Source organism: Anolis carolinensis, chromosome 1, assembly GCF_035594765.1.
Source record: "Anolis carolinensis isolate JA03-04 chromosome 1, rAnoCar3.1.pri, whole genome shotgun sequence".
Classification (NCBI taxonomy): domain Eukaryota; kingdom Metazoa; phylum Chordata; class Lepidosauria; order Squamata; family Dactyloidae; genus Anolis; species Anolis carolinensis.
The window spans coordinates 357,300,606-357,320,901 of NC_085841.1; the positions used below are offsets into that span (position 1 = coordinate 357,300,606).

The window sequence follows — 20,296 nt, forward strand, 5'->3', positions numbered from 1 at the left end:
CCCATCCTTGGGTTTTTATGGAATGATTTGTCACCTTAGGTCCCATATTAGAAGAAAGATAGGATACAAATAAAATAAAATAAACAGAAGTTTTAAAAATGTTCAGAAAATTTTGCTGGTGACTGAGGCATAGGTAGATGACATTCCCACCCACCTCCATCAGCCAACAAAGCTGTGACACAGAAGTGTAACAAACATTGTTTCTAATTGCCATTCACCCATGCCCCAATTGCTCTCTTGGTGTAGCTGATACTCATCACCATCATTGGCTGTCACTCATGGCTGAATATAATTGTCCGCCAAGGGTAGAGCCTTGGTGGTAGGTCTGTATGTGACTGTAGAGACCTATTCTAGATTCACAAGATATTTCGCAATGAGGACATATATTTCAGATAGATGAGGGTCACAACAAGGGTTTTCTTGACCTAACTTCCTCTTGGCACATTTCTCCCTTTTGCTCGCTATCCGTGCCTCCTCAAAACCTACAGAACTGTTGGTTGGGAGAGGCAGTTGCATGGCAATAGTAGTGCCACAATTAATGTGTTGAGATTGTAAATATGGATCATTTATGGATGCGTAACGCCAGGCTGCACATCTGTAAGTGTGATATTGAGACCTGGCCAATGTCAATAAAAGGCTCTGTAGTATTGCCAAAATAAACATGTACTATTCAAACAAGCATTTAAAAATGGGAATTAAATACAAAAATCTGTAATTAAGACCACTAATAGTTTGAGGCCCTAAACTTTAGTTTAACTGAGCTAGTTTGAAAATGTATTACTGTACAAGATGTGTTCAGAACCACTGCAGCTGCCCCGGGTTTTATGGAAGTTTGTCTGTTTCTTTTCATGAGAAATCCTTAACAAAATGTCTGAAAAAATCATCAGGCAATGGTTATCAACTAGTGAGTTGTGTCCCATGGATGAGACATGAAGTGGGAAACGGAATTCATAATTATTTTCATTTATACTTTACTAAAAGCAATAATTTTAATTCCTAATAATTTTTAAAGCATACCATAAATGATTAATTTAACAAGCACTTGTAAATATATACATGTTCTCAGAAAAAGTAGGCTTCTTGTGGTGGTACTAACCTCAAATAGCTGAGAACTACTGCTCTACAACATTAGTGTCTCCGGTCAACTGTACTCAATATTCTGTAACTTCGTAATACTCTGGCCCTGAAATTCTAACATTTCCAACAAGTGAGAAAGCAACTGTGTGTGTAATTTTAACAAACACCATGAGTTGGCATCCTGTAGGCCCTACTGCTCTTACAACACACACAACAAGCCCCAGAACCCAGAGACTATTCCCGAATAAAATGGTACACCGTAATTACATTTCCTAGCATGACCTTGTATTCTCTGGAGTATTTACTCTAGACTAAACAACCCCCTTCAGCTGCCCTGCATCTGATTGTCAGTGAAAGAAGCTTGTTTGACAACTGTTCAAAGCAGAAACATTTTTTTCTCGTGATTACATCTTTTAAAAAAAACCCTTGAAAGCAGGGAAACCACACAGACTCATTACCGGACAAATATTCAGAGCACACAGGCCCGTGTTCGATCAATGAGTTAACTTTGAAGCCAAATGCCAATGAAAACAATTACTAGGGACATTCGGCTGTCAAGTCCAGGCTTTCTGAGGTTAATTTAGTGGTAACATGCCCGACGGCAGCCAACCAGGAATATAAGTACGTACGCAGTCTAGCGCAGGCTTCCTTTTTTGCTCCATTATACATTTTCCATATTCTTGGGTTTTACAATCCTCTTGAGACTGCTAAGTTACAGAACCCACAACTAGGCCCACAGGTGGGCGGACAGGAAGACAAAAATTCTGTTTCATAAGCAGCCCGCTCCCAACATATTCCGCTAATGACCTTGACAGAAGTTCTCCTTTCAAAACCTCCATATACTAGAGGGTGCCGCCTGAAAAGCTCAGAAGACGCTTTGCCAAAACCTCTAGTTTTTCTAAACAGTGAGGGTTTCAGGCTTCCTGCAGGAGGCCACGTCCCTGTCCTTGGTCTCGATTCAGCTGGACTACTAGCCTTATCTGCTTCCCTCATTACCAAAAGAAAAGAAAAGAAAAACACCGCAAGAAATTTCAAACCACCACATGAACAAATTACATTCCAAATCTTCTTGCAAAATAAGTCCACCTCTAAACAAAAACAAATGGTCCAAATTCAGGTCTTTGCACGCATAACTAAGCTTTATTACCAAAGAGCATCCCCGGAAAGGAGTTTGCTAAGTCATAGCTAGAGAAAAATGTTATCTAATCAGTATAATGGATCCCAGAGAAAGGATGATAGGCATGTCCTGTATATACTCAGTATAAGTATAGAAATCTTTTGTCAAAACATCAACCAAAAAAAACTGAGTCAACTTATCAATGGGCCAATGTACTGCACCTTAATTCTCAACCAAAAAAGAATCATCCCCCTCTCAGAGTTAAATGGTAAAAGACAAGAACGTAGTCCATCCTGGGAGAACATACAAAATAAATTGCTTCTCTTTTCACCAGGGTGCTGCTTTTGGCCATTCTGAATACCTGGTGAGAAGATGATGATGATGATGATGATGATGGCCATGGGTATCTGGCTCCCCTGAGGCAGCACTGGCACTATTCATTTTCTGTAGTATGACTTTCTACTTATCCATGGGTCAAATCAAAATCCATAAATGTTGCTCCCAAATCTACCCTCAACCTATATAATAAGTCAACTTATATACATGCATATATGTAATTTTTTCAGCCAATTTTTTGTTTGTATATTGTTTGCATCATACACTTCTGCATGGGAGAATCTCTGTTATAGGACAGGGGCAAAGAAACATTTATTCCTATCAATTAACAGCAATTATTTAAGTTTTTCCATTACTTGGGAAGAGGGAACATTAAGACATCCCAGCTGCTCTGAGAAGCCGGAGCACGAGAGGGAAGAGATAATGGCTTCCTCAGACTGATCCCCTGGTGTGTGGGACAACATGGCAACTGATTAGTCCAAGCGTGTTAATCCACAGGCAGCTTGGAAACATCCAAATGGCTTTCCTGCCTTGTACTAAATATTCTGTAATAAATATCCCAGCACATGATGTGTTCACTATGTGCTTGGGGGAGAGATCAGGTGCCAAATGTTGGTGTATATGCAAAACATGATTTGGAAGACCAAAAACAATGTAATCAAATCAACTGTTTTGAAATACATGTTTTTAAAAGGACAAACTACATAAAATATTATGAGGACAGGAGTGGAGAAGCACAGGGGCAGTTTTTCCCTCTTATACTCAGCCAGTGGGCTACAAAAGCATGTTTCGGGCATACCAAAAGTGACATGTCAATATCAGATACTATTAGGGCCAATCTGGGGGGTGATTTCTTTCTTTTGGGAGGTTGGGGAGCTCTGGGAAGTTGTGGGAAACAAACTACCATGTTTGCATGTAGTTTAGGGCTTTTGTTTGGCTTATTATTTAAAATACGATGACTGGAAGCTTTGAAGGGCTTTGGGAAGTAGGAGAAGCAAGTCCTTGCATATGTGGGTGGCTTAAAATGCGTTAAACTCTCATTTTAAATATGTAAACTTTAAGAAATGGGGGGGGGATATTTCAGAAAATAATGAGGATTTTTTTCTCAATTGGGTGGAAGAGTGGGGCTCGAAAGGGTTCTAGGACCACACTGAAGAACTCTGCTAATCACCTTTCCTTCCCATGAGTTTCCTTCACCATTTTATTTGGTGACGGCCCCGGCACCCCTACAATGTACACTGACAAGAGGTTTGATTGGCCACGCCTGGTTTGATTGGTTTTATCTAAGTAGGTCCACATGGTCCTTTCTTTGACTTTTTTTTGGCACAAGAAAAAAAACCAATATTTTTGGCTTGCAATCTGGAACCACATTTCATTTGTTAGTGATATTGCTCTGCTCAGTTGCCTTTCTCCTCTTTTACTCTTTAAATTTAAATTACAATTATTTTATTTTCATTGTTAAAATTCTTGGACTGTTTTTAAGAACAAAAAGTACAAGGAGTAAGTAAACAGCAGCACAAAAATTTTGTACGGAGAGAGAAATAGTATTTTGCTAACCCTGGAATATCATGATGGCCAACAGGGCAGTCTTGTGAATCTCAATCAGCACTCTGCATTGGGAAAATTCAGTGATCATTGGCAAAACACAGACTTCTCCATCTTTCCTGGAGCAAATTATTATAATTAGCAATGGCAGAGAAATACACTGCTTAGGAGTCAGATGGATATTTCAATATAGATATATGTCAGTTAACAAAGTAGATGCATTCCTGTACATTGCTTCTTTCACAGAAAATGTGGTTTTAGACCACAAAAATAATGTGAATACCAGGGGTATGTTCCTACACCACAAAAAAGTAAAGAAGAACTATTCAATAAACTGGGTAAATATATCATGAAAAATGTAATGGAAAACAATGGATGTAAGATTCCATGCAATAAGTCCTTCACACCCACTATGAATCTATGCGTTGGAGGTAATACACGTCCGGCTTCCATATTTTTGGAATGCAATCCACTAAAGCCTTACCTGCAAAATGCAGGTGAAAAACTGAGTGGACAGAAATTCCAAATATTGAGAACAAGACATTTAAATTGCATGTGTATGCTACAACCTGTAAATGAATCCAAAGTTTGGACCAATAGCCAGAGTTCTTATATATGTTGTAAAAATATTAAATATTGGATCAAAGAGCTGGCCCAACAGGCAACTGTAATTAGTTTGAAGGACAACGATTGGTCAACATGGTGTTCCTTAGACTTCAATTACAATTGAGCTTTACTCACAAATGATGCAGATAAGCTAAATGCCAAGGGCTGTCCACAATGCCCATCTTCAAACAGTGTCTTTGTCGAAAAGAAGACCTAGGCCCCTTCCACACAGCTGCAGAAAGCCCACATTGAACTGGATTATATGGTAGTGCGAAATCAGATAATCCAGTTCAAAGCAGATAATGTGGATTAGCTGCCTTGATATTTTGGGTTATATGACTGTGTGGAAGGACCCCTAGTAGCTGTTCCCCAGCTACGGAATATTCTCTTATAAGAGGGAAACCTGGCATAAAGTTCATTGTCTTTCAAGCACCAATCAAAATGATGTTTATTAAACCATTCATATCCTATAAACCAATACAAAACTCATTCTCTGACTGTTAATCGTTATGCAGCCAAAGCGGCACCATACATATATATCTGTAAGCTATGAGAACGTTTGCAAGTCTACATATAATTTAGGTATTTCCAATAAATCTGAACAGAATCCTTGGATTCTTCTGAACTCAGAATGAAAACAATGCATGATGAGACCTCAAGAACTGGTGCCATTTCATTTTGCTGTGCTTTCTTGCTTGCTTTCTTTTCCCTTCTTTTATTATCTTTTTAAAATAATACAGTTAGTCTCTGGATACAGCAAAACTCCATGTCCCTAAAATAATACTGCAACTTGATTACTTACGATTTATTGCTTACCAGCAGTTTCCTAAAGCGATGTGCAGACTTCAGCTTCTATAACTCTCAGGGGGAATGGTCTCTCCCCCATCGCCCCACCGCTACTCCCACCCCATCCAATTTTTGCTGTCAATGCAGTGTATTACTTCTGTCCTGCAGCTTTCTGAAAATCTACTTCTAGTAACATTTTCTATTGATTTTTGAGATGTGGTTTATTACTTTCAGAACATTCCATGCAATGGGTCCTTCAAAAATATGCCGGCCTTTCTAATATCATTAACAGTGTGCTCACTGCAGCCTCCTCAGCAAAATTGCTACACCTTTCGCTGAACAAGTAGGGAGGAACAAGATTTTCAGGCACTGAACACAGATCCTTCCTTGAATGATTAAACCAAGATGTTTTCACCGAAAACAGTTGCACTGTTTGGGACTAAAACTAGGAAGGATGAGATTCAAAACCTACAAAGACGCTCTTATTCCAAACAGTTGCCACTTTGCTCAATACAATTTTGACACTTCCGTTTCTAAAAGAAGTAATTGAAATTAACAATCTTATTTGTACCGAAAAGCATCAGTACATTTAGCCTGTCAAGGTCTTGAAATATTTCTCCTCCTTAGGAATACACAGTACACTCTGCCCTCCACATTCGCTGGTGTTAGGGGTACAATACCACTGTGAAAGTGAAAAACAATGAATTGACCTAAGACAACACCTCTCTAGGAATCTATAGGTCTTCTAGTATGAATCTATGATCAACTTCTGCTGAAATTTTGCTGAAGTTGACCATAAGAGTTGCACTGGAGGACTTTCTGTCATTTCTGCTCTATGATGACCTCAGCAGAACCTATAAGGGGCTTTCTAGGCAAGACTTGTTTTGGGAGTTGTTTCCTTTGCCTCCCTCAGGCTTTTTTTTCCCTGTGTCAGGAGCAACCGGAGTTGCTTCTGGAGTGAGAGAATTGGCTGTCTGCAAGGACGCTGCCCAGGGGACGCCCAGATGTTTTGATGTTTTACCATCCTTGTGGGAGGCTTCTCTCATGTCCCCGCATAGAGCTGGAGCTGATAGAGGAAGCTCATCCGCGCTCTCCCCGGATGGGATTCGAACCTGGCAGCTTTCAGGTCAGCAACCCAACCTTCAAGTCATGGGGCTTTTATCCCCTAGGCCACCGAAGGCTCCTTCCCTCAGGCTGAGAGAGTATGACTTGCCCAAGGTCAACCATTAGATTCCCATGACCAAGTGAAAATGCAATTCCTGGTCTCCAAAATCATAGCTTTGAGCTTAGATGACCATATGGCATTAGCTCTCTCTCAAACAGCTAGGTGCAATGACTCAATAACTAAAAATGATTGGAAGGAAGCAAGCTCTAACAAATAAAACATTAATTGGTGGTGATACTCAATGGATGAGACCCTAGGCAAGCATCTTCTTCCTATCAAGCACCTTCTTTCCATTCTCAATTCTAAGCAGGACAGAAATAGCTACGACATTGAGCTGCACAACAGGAATTTCCTGATTCAGGTACTGCCTCTTTTCCATATTCTCAACTCAACATGGCTCAAGTCTCAACTGGACTGATCTGAAAAAGGGAGCCAAGGTGCAACTGGGGGCTGAGGTCACAAAACTTCCCCAAGGAGTCCTTGCAACATTTCTGCCACATGGTTTGTATGCCACGAGGACAAGCACTGAAACGGCAATGTAATAATTCTAGTCTACCTGGCAGTTGATGCAATGATTCTTGCGATATTAATGACTAGAGCTGCAAGCTAAGCACAAAAATGTTAATCAAGTGATCTCAGAAATGTTAGTGGTCAAATTAGCTGATTGTGATTGATTCTTTTTTCACAGATAAGTGGATGTACATAATATTTTATCACCATCATTTAAAAGACACATATTTCTTAGCATTAGGATTCTTCCTGTAGGAGGCAAAGAGGAATGCTTCTTTTGAGATTTGGTTTGCCACCTGCACCTTTGACACTGAAATTTGTATTGAAAAAAATAAATCATAAAATGTGTTTATAATAATTTTTAACAGCTTCCACTTTAACTATGGACAACCTTTATTTAAAGTCTATTAAAGCCAACCACTTACTGTATATACTCATGTAGAAGTTTAGAAATGTTAGCCAAAATATCAACCCAAAAAAACCTGGATTGACTTACACATGGATCAACGTAAGAACATACCATAACTCTTATCAGAAAACAGATCATCTCTCTGTAGAGTAGCAGAAAACAAAACCTTAGTCCTAAAGAAAGCATCAATCCATTTCTTCTATCTCCACTGTGATGCCGCTTTTTGAGTGTCTTTTTGAGTGTCTGAGAAGGAAAATAATGGTGGTCAAGGGCAGCTGGCCCCCTAAAGCATCACTAATGCTTTTCTCTCTCTGCAGAATAATCCTTAACTGATCAATGGGTCAAATCAAATTCCATCATTTTGGCCCCAAAAACTGCCCTCAAATTATATATGAGGTCAACTTATATGTAAGTACAGTAGAATCTCACTTATCCAACATTCACTTATCCAACATTCTGGATTATCCAACGCATTTTTGTAGTCAATGTTTTCATACATCGTGATATTTTGGTGCTAAATTCGTAAATACAGTAATTACAACATAACATTACTGCGTATTGAACTACTTTTTCTGTCAAATTTGTTGTATAATATGATGTTTTGGTGCTTAATTTGTAAAATCATAACCTAATTTGATGTTTAATAGACTTTTCCTTGATCCCTGCTTATTATCCAACATATTTGCTTATCCAGCGTTCTGCCGGCCCGTTTATGTTGGATAAGTGAAACTCTACTGTAATCAATTCCACATTATGGCTATTGTTAATCACAATTACAATATTTGATCCTGTGTTAAGAATGATCTATGTTATTAGTCATCTGATATGTATACTTTTTCTAAAAGAGCAATAATATTTTACAAGCACCACCTGATGAAATTTGGCCTTAGATATGTGTTCTGTTCCACATCTATTGCTGTAAGGCTGCTCTCAAACTCACAAGGAAAACGCAAAATGTCAAGAACCAAGAGGTACTTGGTATGGAATGAGAGGACTGCTTCCTGACGCACATTTTCATTTGTCATCAGAAATCCCAGGGCTTTGGCAGCCCAAGCAGCTGTTCCAAGAACAGGTGGTGTGTGCTAGATCAGCCCATGTTAGGGTTGGGAAAGCTAATTAATATTTGCCTCTGATAACTTGATACACCAGCAAATGGAGAGAAAAAGCACAGAACAATAAACTGGAGACGAAACTCAACATTTAAAGAGCTCATCAGTTAAGCAGCTGGAATGGACCCTCAAGAAACTGAGGCCAACCCCACACAGTGAGGTCATATTGTAACCAACTGCACAATCTTATTCACATGATAGATGCATTTGTGCTAATTGTTTGCTTTAACCAGTGCAGGATTTTATTTATTGACTTAATTTATTCCTTACCTTTCTGTCTGGCCTCTTCACAAACAGCCTTCCCCCCCCCACCCCAAAAAACAAGGTTGAGAAATGTAGGACCAGAAGGTCATATACCATCCTTGGAACCCAGTCAAAAGCCTTACTGAAACAAAGTACGGGGAGTCCCCAAATTACGAACAAGATCGGTTCTGTATGTTAGTCCATAAAATGGATTTGTAAGTCAAAACAGGTACATTTTTAAGGTATAACTCCAGCCAAAAATATATATAGGGAAAGGGTAGCACCCCTTTGTTCTTTATTTTGTAGCCTGTGCCCTGTACAGCAGATTTCACCTCTTTTCTATCGCTGTGATAATTGAATTTTGAAAAATTTGGCTTGTTGTGGAAACAATGACTGGTGCTAAATGATTCAGCTAAGACACATTTTCCCCATGATAACTCTTCCAGGAGTGAATTTCCCTTCCGAGGGGCCATCATCATCATCATCTTTTATTTATATCCCGCCACCATCTCCCAGAGGGACTCAGGGCAGCTCACAGAACACTTAAGGTGTGACATGCAAAATACGAGTGCAAAACAAAACATAGACATAGTAATTTCTTCTCACTTCCTGTTGTCTCACCTTCATTTTTAACTCTGAGTTGTTTGTAAGTGGGATGTTTGTAACTTGGGGACTGGCTGTATACTAAATACACAACACTCTCTGTCTTACCAAGATTGTAACTCCAAAAAAGAGTTAAGATTAGTTCTGTTTCAGATTAGAAATGTTTTCTTTTTTCCCCTTTTTAACAAGAAAGAAACCTTTTTTATTGGATAGTAATAGAAGAAGACAGAAATGCAAGCTGTTAAAAATGCTCCTGTTCTATATTCATTCTTTTACCCTTCCCCATTCCTCATATATTTTGCAATAAAATTATATGGAAAAAATAAGTGTATACGTGGTGTGTAGATTGAGGGGGGCAATAATAACACTTGATTCTGTTTTTGTCAGACTTCATCTGAAATATTGAGTCCATTTCTGGGCATCACTATTCAAGGTGGCTATTGACAAGATGGAATGTTTCGAGACAAATATGACCAAAAACGTAAAAAGTTTGGAAGCCAAGACCTATGAGGACTGGTTTAGGTAGCTGGGTATGTTTAGCATTGAGAACAAGGTTAAGAGGGACATGATAACAATGCTTAAATATTTGAAAGGATGTCATATTGTTTTTCTGCTGCTCATGAGACTAAGACACAAAGCAATGGATTCAAACTACAGGGGAAAAACACTCTGACAGTAAGAGTTGGTTGACAATGGAATACACTGTTTTGGAATGTGGTGGACTCTCCTCCTCTGGAAGGTTTTGAAACTGAGCCTGGTTGGGCGCCTGCTAGGAGTGCTTTGATTGTGTATTCCCTGCAAGCCAGAATGCAGTTGGAACTAGATGGCCCTAGTGGTGTCTTCCAACTTTATCACTCTATGAATTTCTTTCTAAGGCTGCACAGACTAATGATCAGTTTCCTTGTATCGACATCATGCTGACTGGGGATAACATCTGCCTTCCTCCAATCTACTGGGATTTCTCCTGTTCTCCAAGCATTCTACAAGAATATTGGTAGTGGCCCTGATATTACATCTCTAAGTTCATCTAGTTTTCTTGAAACCATTCATCTGCCCCTGGAAAGTTCAATTCCCTTAAAGTAGCTAGGTGTTCCTTTACTACCTCTTTCCCTATCCTATGCCATTATTATACTATTTCATCTATTTTCACAAGTACGAGAACCATTTTTCTTTTGAGAGAAGGCCCAGGAAAGAAGATACTGAACAAGTCAGACTTCTCTCTGCTCCATTACTTTCTTCTCTATATAGCTGTTCTATTTCCTTGCTGTTCCTCTCAATCTGAAAATAGTCATAAAAGCCAAACATTAGCTGAGTTCTGATTTTCTTTTGCAAGTAAATTTATCAATTTGTATTCCTCTTTGGTGGTTTCCCGTTTCTTCTGTTTCTTATACATGTCTCTTCTAAATCTCATCTCATTTGAAAGTTCTTGAAACATCTACCCTGGTTTCTGTAGACACCTCTCATTTTATTTCCTTAATGGAACTGTTTGCAACTGTGCCTTTAATATCATAATTTTAAGAAGCTCTCATGCATTATGTTCTCCCTTCCTTTTCAGCACTTCTGTCCATGGGATTTCGCCCAGTATTTCACTGAGATAATTAAAATCAGCTTTTTTGGAACTTAAGAGTATGTGTCTGATATTCCCTTTCCTCTGTATAACATATTCCAAAGGGACATTATCACTCCCAACCAAGGATACCATTACAGTGTTCCCTCACTTATCGCAGGGGTTACGTTCCAGGACCACCCGCAATAAGTGAAAATCCGCGAAGTAGGGACACTATATTTATTTTATGTGTGGAGGAGAGCAAACCACAGGCCACTTACTACTATGCAGTCTGTACTTTATTTTAGCAATTACAATATACAGTATACCAGCAGAGAAGAAGAATGGAAGCTAAATAACCCTTTTTTTTAATTTCCAATCCTTCCCTACACTCCCCCCCTTTATTTCTTCCTTCCTCCACCTTCCAAAACCCTTTGCACACCACAAAACCCCGCAAAACAGCAAAAATACCACGATAAATGTGTACATTATTATTAATTGAAAACCCGCAAAACAGCGAGGGACCGAAAACTGAACAGCGAAGTAGCAAGGGAACACTGTATCTCTACCCACTTAAACAGTATTCTTCTGTTGGTTAGAAACAAATCTAAAATAGTTCATCTCCTTTTTTCCTCCCCAACTTTTGGGAAAGTGTTGGTTGAATCTTTTTTTTAAAAACCATGAAAAATAAGGGCCAAATATTGCCAACTCCTGACATATATACCCCATCTGGAAGAGTATGTGAACAGAACACATTACTGCGTGCTAAGACAGAGTAAAATCTAACATCTCCCATAACTAAACACCAGTTTTGATATTTTTACTGGCTTAGAGCAGCTGCTGGGCAAACCAAGCCCCTTACGTTGTTGTTTTTTCTACATGTTGATACTATGCAACTGAAAATGAACAGCTATTTCTTCTTGACTGCCAACGGCAACCTTGCAAACACTAATGCAATCCAACCAAATTCTCAACTGATCTATAAAAGACCAGACAAGGAAAGAAAGAGGGAGGGAGAAATAAAAATCACATTTAGCCACCCAAACAAAACATTGGTTTGGGCAGGATGTCGACTATTTCATTAAGGCTTTTCTGTTTGCTTCTTCTTTTTCAAAAATTCCACTTTGGTGGAGGGGAAAAAAGTTCCCAAATGGAACAACATCTCAGTGACAGTCACATTTGGATGTGCAGAATACTTACCCTAATTTCCCCAGTAATTCAAGCTCTGGAACCTGTGGCCCATAGGTCTCTACATGCAACGGCATGTATTCATAGAGCACTTCCTCAATCTTCGGAGCAGGAGCTAAGGAAATATGCTGACCCTGTTGGAAAGATATAACGGGATGTTTTAGGACTGTGGTATATTTTAGGAGATTTGTACTAGGAAGGTAATGTTCACCCTTATAAAGTTGGATTTAAAACATCTCATCAAAGCACTCTACTGGCCATTATACGATCCATTTCCTGCTTGAAATTCTTTCCTAGACCTTAACAGTATGGGGAAAATGGTTTGTTAGCTATAATTCTTTGGAGAGGGAGGGGTGGAAAATAAGATTTACTGACATCAGGCTTACTGTAACTGAATGCAGCTGCTTTCCTGTGTCACTGGTGAACTTATTAGGCAAAACCTATCATTTGTCATAAGAAATATCAAACAAATATCACACAGCAAGCCTAGTGCAATTTATAATCAATTGTTTCCTGAAAGGTCTAATTAGAAAGGAGAAACTACTTTAATCTATCTCTGCAGAGCTCTCTAAACTTCCACATAAGTTCTCAGGATGGCCTTTTAAATGGAATCAAAATTAATTTTCTTAATTAAATCCCTATTTGTTTCATAAATGAAAAGAAGGATACCATAGATATAAAATGTAAAAATGTAAACACCCTAAAGATACCAGATTCTGGCTGATCATGGAAGCTAAGCAGGATTTGCCTTGGTTACTAGGATGGGAAACGAACACTGAATACTAGGTCCTGTGAGCTCTATTTCAGAGGAAGGAACTGGCAAAACAACCTTTGAGTATTCCTTATTTATGGCCTTTTCTACACTGCCATATAAAATCCAGATTAGCTGCTTTGAACTGAATTATATGGCAGTGTAGACATATAATCATGTTCAAATCAGATAATCTGGATTATCTGATTTCATAATCTGGATTATACGGAAATGTAGAAGGGGCCTAAGAAAACCCAATTAAGTTCACGGGGTCGACATAAGTCAAAAGGCAACTTGAAGATGCATTTATACACACACTTCTGCAAACTAACTGCCCCTAAGAAATCAAGGCTCCCTGAAAAATCAATGTTAGTCCTAAATTTCTGCATGCCTGGCTAAAGATGAAATGAGGGCAGAGTGCCATGACTATATTTAAGTTTGCATCTGCTACTAGCAACTGGCTTTTTCAGATGGGTCCAAAGAGGTATTCAAGGTTGTGATTCTTCAGCTTTCACTTGCTCAGAATTACTTGAGAGTGCAAATAGCATGCTGCAGCTGGTGTTGGGAAGGACAAAAAACAAAAATGTTTGGCAATATTTTAAAAATGCTAAGAAATATGACAAGAAATTCCAAAACTTCCCAACTTGTTTGCCAAACCTGAGAGACTACATGTGTTGTTGCCCCCCCCCCCCCCCCAGATCTGTTTCAATCATTAAGTTAAAACAGGTTGAAACTTGGACATATCCTACAACAAGGTCCAGAGCTGCAACCCAACAGATGAGAAGAGTTTAAACTCTCTACTTTCAGTTGCGGCTCATTAGAGAAAGGGATGATGTTTGATTTTACCAAGAATAATTCCAAGGTTTGTCGAAAGAAAATAAAAACCTAGTTTTCCTTTTGAAAATAAAAAAGTGGAAACTCAAGCACTGCATAACTTGAAAGCATTTTGAACAAGTTCTACAAGAAGATTCCAGTTCCATTTACCCAGGAATCATTCATAAGCAATCTTGTTCTTCAAAGGAAAAAGGAAACTGACCAATGAACTATTAGATACAGATTAAAATGGGGCAGCATGAGCTAAAGCTGAAATGGAAAGGAGTTTTAACAAATTTTTGAGCATAAAATTAATTTGTCAGTGTCTCCTTGGTAGCACTGAAGCAGCTATGCAATTTTTTCACTCTTTCCATTTTTAGTAAATGCCTGTTTTTGTTTCTCTCCATGATCATATTCTGTATGGGCACAAGACCCATATGTGTGAGTCACAAAGACCACAAGGAGCCCCCAGATGGCGTAGTGGACTAAGTGACTTGAAGGTTGGGTTGCTGACCTGAAAGCTGCCAGGTTCGAATCCCACCTGGGGAGAGTGTGGATGAGCTCCCTCTATCAGCTCCAGCTCCCTGCGGGGACATGAGAGAAGCCTCCCACAAGGATGGTAAAAACATCAAAACATCCGGGCGTCCCCTGGGCAACGTCCTTGCAGAAGGCCAATTCTCTCACTCCAGAAGCAACTCCGGTTGCTCCTGACACGAAAAAAAAAAAACAAAGACCACAAAGAAGAATTCAGATTTCAGAAAGTGTAGAAAAATCTCCTTAGGAAGGGCTGATGACTTCCCCATGGAAACCTCTATTCAAATTTTTGGTCTTCCTCATCCTCTCATACCAGTCATGGATGGATATGGAATTTGAGGGTATTATTTTCCTGATCTCATTGATTCTGATCAATCAACACCCGGGTGAAAAAAGGGGACAAAACTGATAGATTAGAAAGATCCATTTTCATATTATTTTAGCCCCTAACCCTACTCCATCTTCAACGGCCTTTGAAAATAAACAACTGTCAAGCTGAAATACAAAATGCCATTCCTGCTTTTTTCCTCCTGCTGCAACTGAAACTTCTGCAGTCCATAACTCATCCAAGTTTTCAAATCATTTAAGCCACAATCTCTTTCTCATTCAAGAAATAAAGCACTGTTTCGGTTCTCAATTTGTTTTTAAAAGCCACATAATTAATTCCTTCTGCATTATTTTTTCTGTTGATAAAACTAAAAAGCTACACACAAAAAGAAGGGTGGCATTCCAAAATAAAATGAAACCTTTAGAGCAGAGTAACCTAGATTCCTACATGGAAATGTTGAATATATCAGAAATACAGTACTCACATTAAAATGACTAAAGCATTGCACGAAGAATACTTTCGATTATATAACACCCATTACAAATAGGCAGATATTGCGAGGACAGCTCTGTACATATATACATTTTACAAGAAACAAAGCATCTCACTTATACAGTCTCTCACTCATGAGATGGATACAAGGAAAGCCTATATTTGCAACCTGCAGCAGAGGAAGATTTCATTTGGATTTTCTCCAAGGCCTCTTCCAACTAACTCTATGATTCTATGATTCTAGGACTCATTAGCCAACTATGGCAAAATACCTGATTTTCATGTAAGCAAGGCAAATCGCAAGTCCTTCAATCCAATTCCATTTCTCAAATATTTCAGTCAAATTTCAACAATGTCTGCACATGTTTCTACAAAACCTAATGAAAGCTAACTTTCAAGGTAGGAACTTCAATTTTCCTGTGTGTGTGTGTGTGTGTGTGTGTGTGTGTGTGTGTGTACACACACACACACACACACATATATATATACACATACAGATTTACAGTTAGTCATCTGTATCCACGGGTTTTGGATCCATTTATACAATCAACTATGACGCGAAAATATTCAGAAAAAAAATTCCCCCAAAAGCAAACTGTTGTTTGCCATTTTATAGAAGAGAAGCCACTTACTATGCTATTATATATAATAGGACCTTAACATCCCCAGAGTTTGGTTCCAAGACATGGTATATTATTGGAACCAAACTCCAGCAAACACTAAAGGTCCACTATAATTACTTATTTTGCGCATGTGGTGTTTATGTCGCTCTACTTTCTTAAAAGGAATTTTATCCTTCTAGCTTACTGAGCTGGGTCTTAGAACTTTGACACTGATTTTTCAAATCTCGCCTTCACAAATTGAATGTGATTTATTCGATTCATGTCGTTGATGGTGATGTTGATAATGATAATATCTATATTCGCTATTTCAGAAAGAGATATTACTTTTGTAAAGTAAAAAGTGTATACTAAGATCTTTAAAATAAAGGGCTTTAATAAAATCACTCAGCCACATTCATATTCTACAACTTCTCGGACTAAATGCATCAGGAATTCATTCCCCTCTTTGCTGTATCCATCTACCACATCCAAATCCTGCTCTTCGGGGCTTCTTAACCTCTCTAAAGTAGTTTTTAGAATGTATGGAGAACTGAAGAAGAGAGAGGGATATTTTTCTTCCAGTTCCAGTCATGGAAACTGATTGTCCAAATTGAAAGACATTACCTCTGCTAAACAGCAATCCTTCGTACTTACCCAGGACTACATTTCTCTGAAAGCAATAAACCTATTACAGAATGAATATGCATAGGTTTGCACAGTAAAAATTCTCTAGTGCCTCCAAAGAAAGTAAATATCTGTTTAATAATACATGGCAATATCAGTCTGCTTAGCTGTAGAGAAAGCTTCAGGGGTACCTGGCATGAAGTTACTGAGCCTCTTTCTGCCTCAATGCATCAAAGCCTCCTGGATTCCTGCCACAGTTCCAGTCGCAGATGTAGACAGTGACTGGAGGAGAGATAGTCTGTGGAGGTTTCTTGGAACTATGCACTTATTCATTTTCCAACAATAAAACCCCCAGAGTTTTAAATACAGCCATCAAATTCAGCTCCATCTAAGCCACACACAAAATAATGAGTTATTGAAAGCAAATTCTCTATGCTGGACAGCTCTGAAAACTTCTTCAGGTCCAAAACGCTTTGGCCAGATTGTTCACCAAGATTGGAAAGAGAATATGATTCCTTTCTTACAACAGTTTCACTGTCTGCCAGTAGGGAGATTAAAGTGGATTAGGACATGGGAGCAGCTCCCAAATTGAGGCCCCTTATTGTACATGTGTACGTTGTTCTAGGAATAGTCACATAGAAATTGAATAAAGGAATCTGTCTTTATCTTTAGGGGATCACTCATAGACAAGTATGATTGTCTTCCAGCGGTAGAGTCTTGGCGGTGGGTCTGTAGATGACTGTGAAGACATATTCTGGATCTACATAGTTTTTCTTTCAAAATGAGGACATCAATTTCAGGTGGAAGGCAATCCCGGCAAGGGTTTGCTTGGAGTGCCTTCCTCTTGGCATGTTTCTCCCTTCTGTCCTCCATCCGTGCCTCTTCAAAATCCATGACACTATTGGCAACAACTGAGGGCCAGGGCTTGCCAGTTCTCTGTGTTTCTGCCACATTTTTAGGGTTGCTTTAAGCTAACCTTTAAATCTCTTTTGCTGTCCATCAACATTGTTTTCTATTCTTTAGCTGAGAGTAAAGTAGCTGCTTTGGGAGACGGTGATCGGGCACTTGGACAACGTGGCCAGTCAAGCTAAGTTGATCGCAGAAAATCACTTCAATGCTAGTGGTCTTTGCTTCTTCCAGGATGCTGATGTTTGTCCACCTGTCTCCCCAAGATATTTGCAGGATTTTTCAGAGGCAATGGTGAAGGAATCTTTCCAGAAGTTGAGAGTGACATTTATAGATGGTCCATGTTTCACAGGCGCACAACAGAGATGGAAGGACAATAGTTTTATAAACAAGTATCTTCATATTCCTACAAATATCTCGATGCTTGAACACTCTCCGCTTCATTTGAAAAAATGCTGTTCTCAGCCAGTGTTGACTTTGGTGGAGAGGTGGCTGCCTAGGTAGCAGAAATGGTCAACATTGTTTGGAGTTGTTGTGCAATGAAAATCATATCCACTGTTCTTCTTGAGGGGTGGAAGCCTACCTAGGATTCAAGGATAATGTCTTCTGAAATCAATAGAAGGCAGTTTGTGAGGATTCTTACAAGGAATTTCCCAGCTGAAGTTAAAGGGAGAAACCTTGATAGTTTCATAATCTGTTCTATTTCCCTTTTTGAAAGGAAAGGAATATGCAACCATTAAAGTATACTTTGAATGAACTCATTTTCAGCCTCATGATTTTGGTGAGACCAACAGATTGATTCCACACATTTTTATTCAAGTATTTAAATAATGCACAGAAGAGTGATGACAGATATACTGGAAGATAGCGAAAATGACTGCAGAAAGAGGAAGCAAGCTGCACCTTTTTTCTAGCCCTGGGCCTCTGGTTGGTGCCGCAACAATTGTGCCAGCTGAATCAATGATAATCTGACCCTGCAGGCACAGTTCAAAATACTGGTCATGACCTCTCAAACCCTATAACATTTGCCCCTATGCTTTCTGGGGGATCATATTCAGTCATACATGCCTGCCTAAAGAATGAAGATTTTCACAGGAATCTGTTTTTTTCTTTCTCTCTCTCTCTCTCTCTCTCTCCCCCCGGCCCAGCCCTCAGAGAAATGTCTGATAAACACAAGAAAGGGCTCTTGCGTCGTCCTCTGGCTTTACTATTAAGACTGCTTCACCATTTCAACTCAAGTAATGTAAAACACTATACCTTTTTAGCATCTTGAAAGTGTTACTTGCTATTAAATCAACTTCTACTTATGGCATTCTTATGAATGAGAAACCTCCAAGAGCCCCCTTCATCTTCTGTTTTACTCTGATCTTGCAAACAGGCACTTGCATGGCACTTCACAAGTAAAACAGCAAAAAACAGTAGATTCTGCCAAAGGCATTTAATCACACATTACATTGTTTTATTTGTATCATCCGTTCCTTCACAGAGAAAGAAAGGGAGAGAAGAAGGCTAAAAACAAAAAAATGCAACACAATTTGTAAAATAAATTAACCACATAACAAAAAAAAAAACACAATACAAGGTGAACATCCTTTACCCAGAAATCCGAAATATAGTCAACCCTTCACATTCTCTGTTATTAAGGACACAGGTATAAAAGTGGAAAACTGTGCACAAGAGAATTGCATTGGGGGACCTAAAGATTCCTAGAGAAGTAGTCTATCTAGAAATCTCTCAGTCCTCCAGCATGACTGGAGGACCTAGAGATTTCTAAAGGAGACATTTTAAGTCGTATCCATGAATAATCAAATCTGCAAAAGTCAAAACCACAACTGTACTCCAAAATCATCTACATGGGTAGCTAAGATAGTGACACCTTTGCTTTCAGATGCTTTAGGGTACTCATAGTAAATGACAACACTAATTTATCTAATTCAGTATTGTTTAACATTGCTGTTTTCTAACCTAACAAGCCAGAAATATGCTGCACTTCAACTTCCATCACACTGTCAACCAACATAGTTAGCAAATCATTGGGAGCAGTTCTCCAAAGGTCGTTCTAACACTGCATTTATTTCCCCCCAGAAACCTTGTGGCTTCTGTACTCAAAAGTATTTCTGGCAATGTCTATATGGATTCCTAGATCTAGTAGCAGAAATTAAACATCATCATAACAGAAGATCTTAAAACTATGGTTGTTTCTTTTCCCCTCGGTGCTTTATTCAAACAACTAATGTTGATTTGAATCTAGAAAATACCTAATTTGCAAGCTTATTCAGGATTTAAATGCTGCCTGTCTACATAACTGAGATCAGAACAAATATTCTTCAAACCCTCACTTGATTCCACTGAACCCTTCAGAAGACCAACCCACCCACATAATTTGAAATACATTTTGTGCCCATTCTTTGTATAGATGTTTGTTCCTTTCCTCTGCCCAAAAGAACATTGCTTTGCATTTTTGATGCTGTCATAGAAAAGACGATTAAGAAGAGTGAGCATTTGCTAGTCAAAAGATGAGACATATAGGACACTTCCAATTTTTATGACCCTGCGTGGCATTTCCATAAAGGTAAATCTGCACTAAGCTTTCAGCAATCAATGCAAATGGCCTTGCTGTGTTTTAAAGCGTCTCTTCGGAGAAATATGTTTTATATTCATCAGACTCACACCAGGGAAAGGCAATTTAAGAAAAAATAAGCATAGTTTGAATCTGCAGATGGTTTAACTGGTTGCCCCCTCAGCTAAGTTATTTCATGCAATAGTTTCATGCCTTGTTGTTGTTGTTGTTGTTATTTTCTAGTACAAAAAAGGATCCTTTCAAAGGTCTGGACTGGGCATTGTGCAATAGTTGATGGAGAGAAGGAAATGTCTGAGAAGCATTTCTCTGTGTTGTGTAAGGACTAAGAAACCCAGGTTGAAAGGAGTATTAGACAGAGACACAGCCTAAGCTCCCCTATCCTCTAAACCTTAACATCAACAGACCAAACAGGTCATCTGAGGCAT

The 20,296-nt window shown here is 38.9% G+C and overlaps 1 protein-coding gene across 1 annotated transcript in view; it reads right to left on the reverse strand.

Moving 5' to 3' along the window:
• Nucleotides 1-20,296, reverse strand: part of mnat1 (MNAT1 component of CDK activating kinase) — a 129,028-nt gene that overhangs the window by 29,570 nt on the left and 79,162 nt on the right. Inside the window, exon 7 of the mRNA XM_003224707.4 lies at nucleotides 12,253-12,374. Coding sequence (XP_003224755.1) covers nucleotides 12,253-12,374 — 122 coding nt within the window. The remainder of the gene's footprint in view (nucleotides 1-12,252; nucleotides 12,375-20,296) is intronic.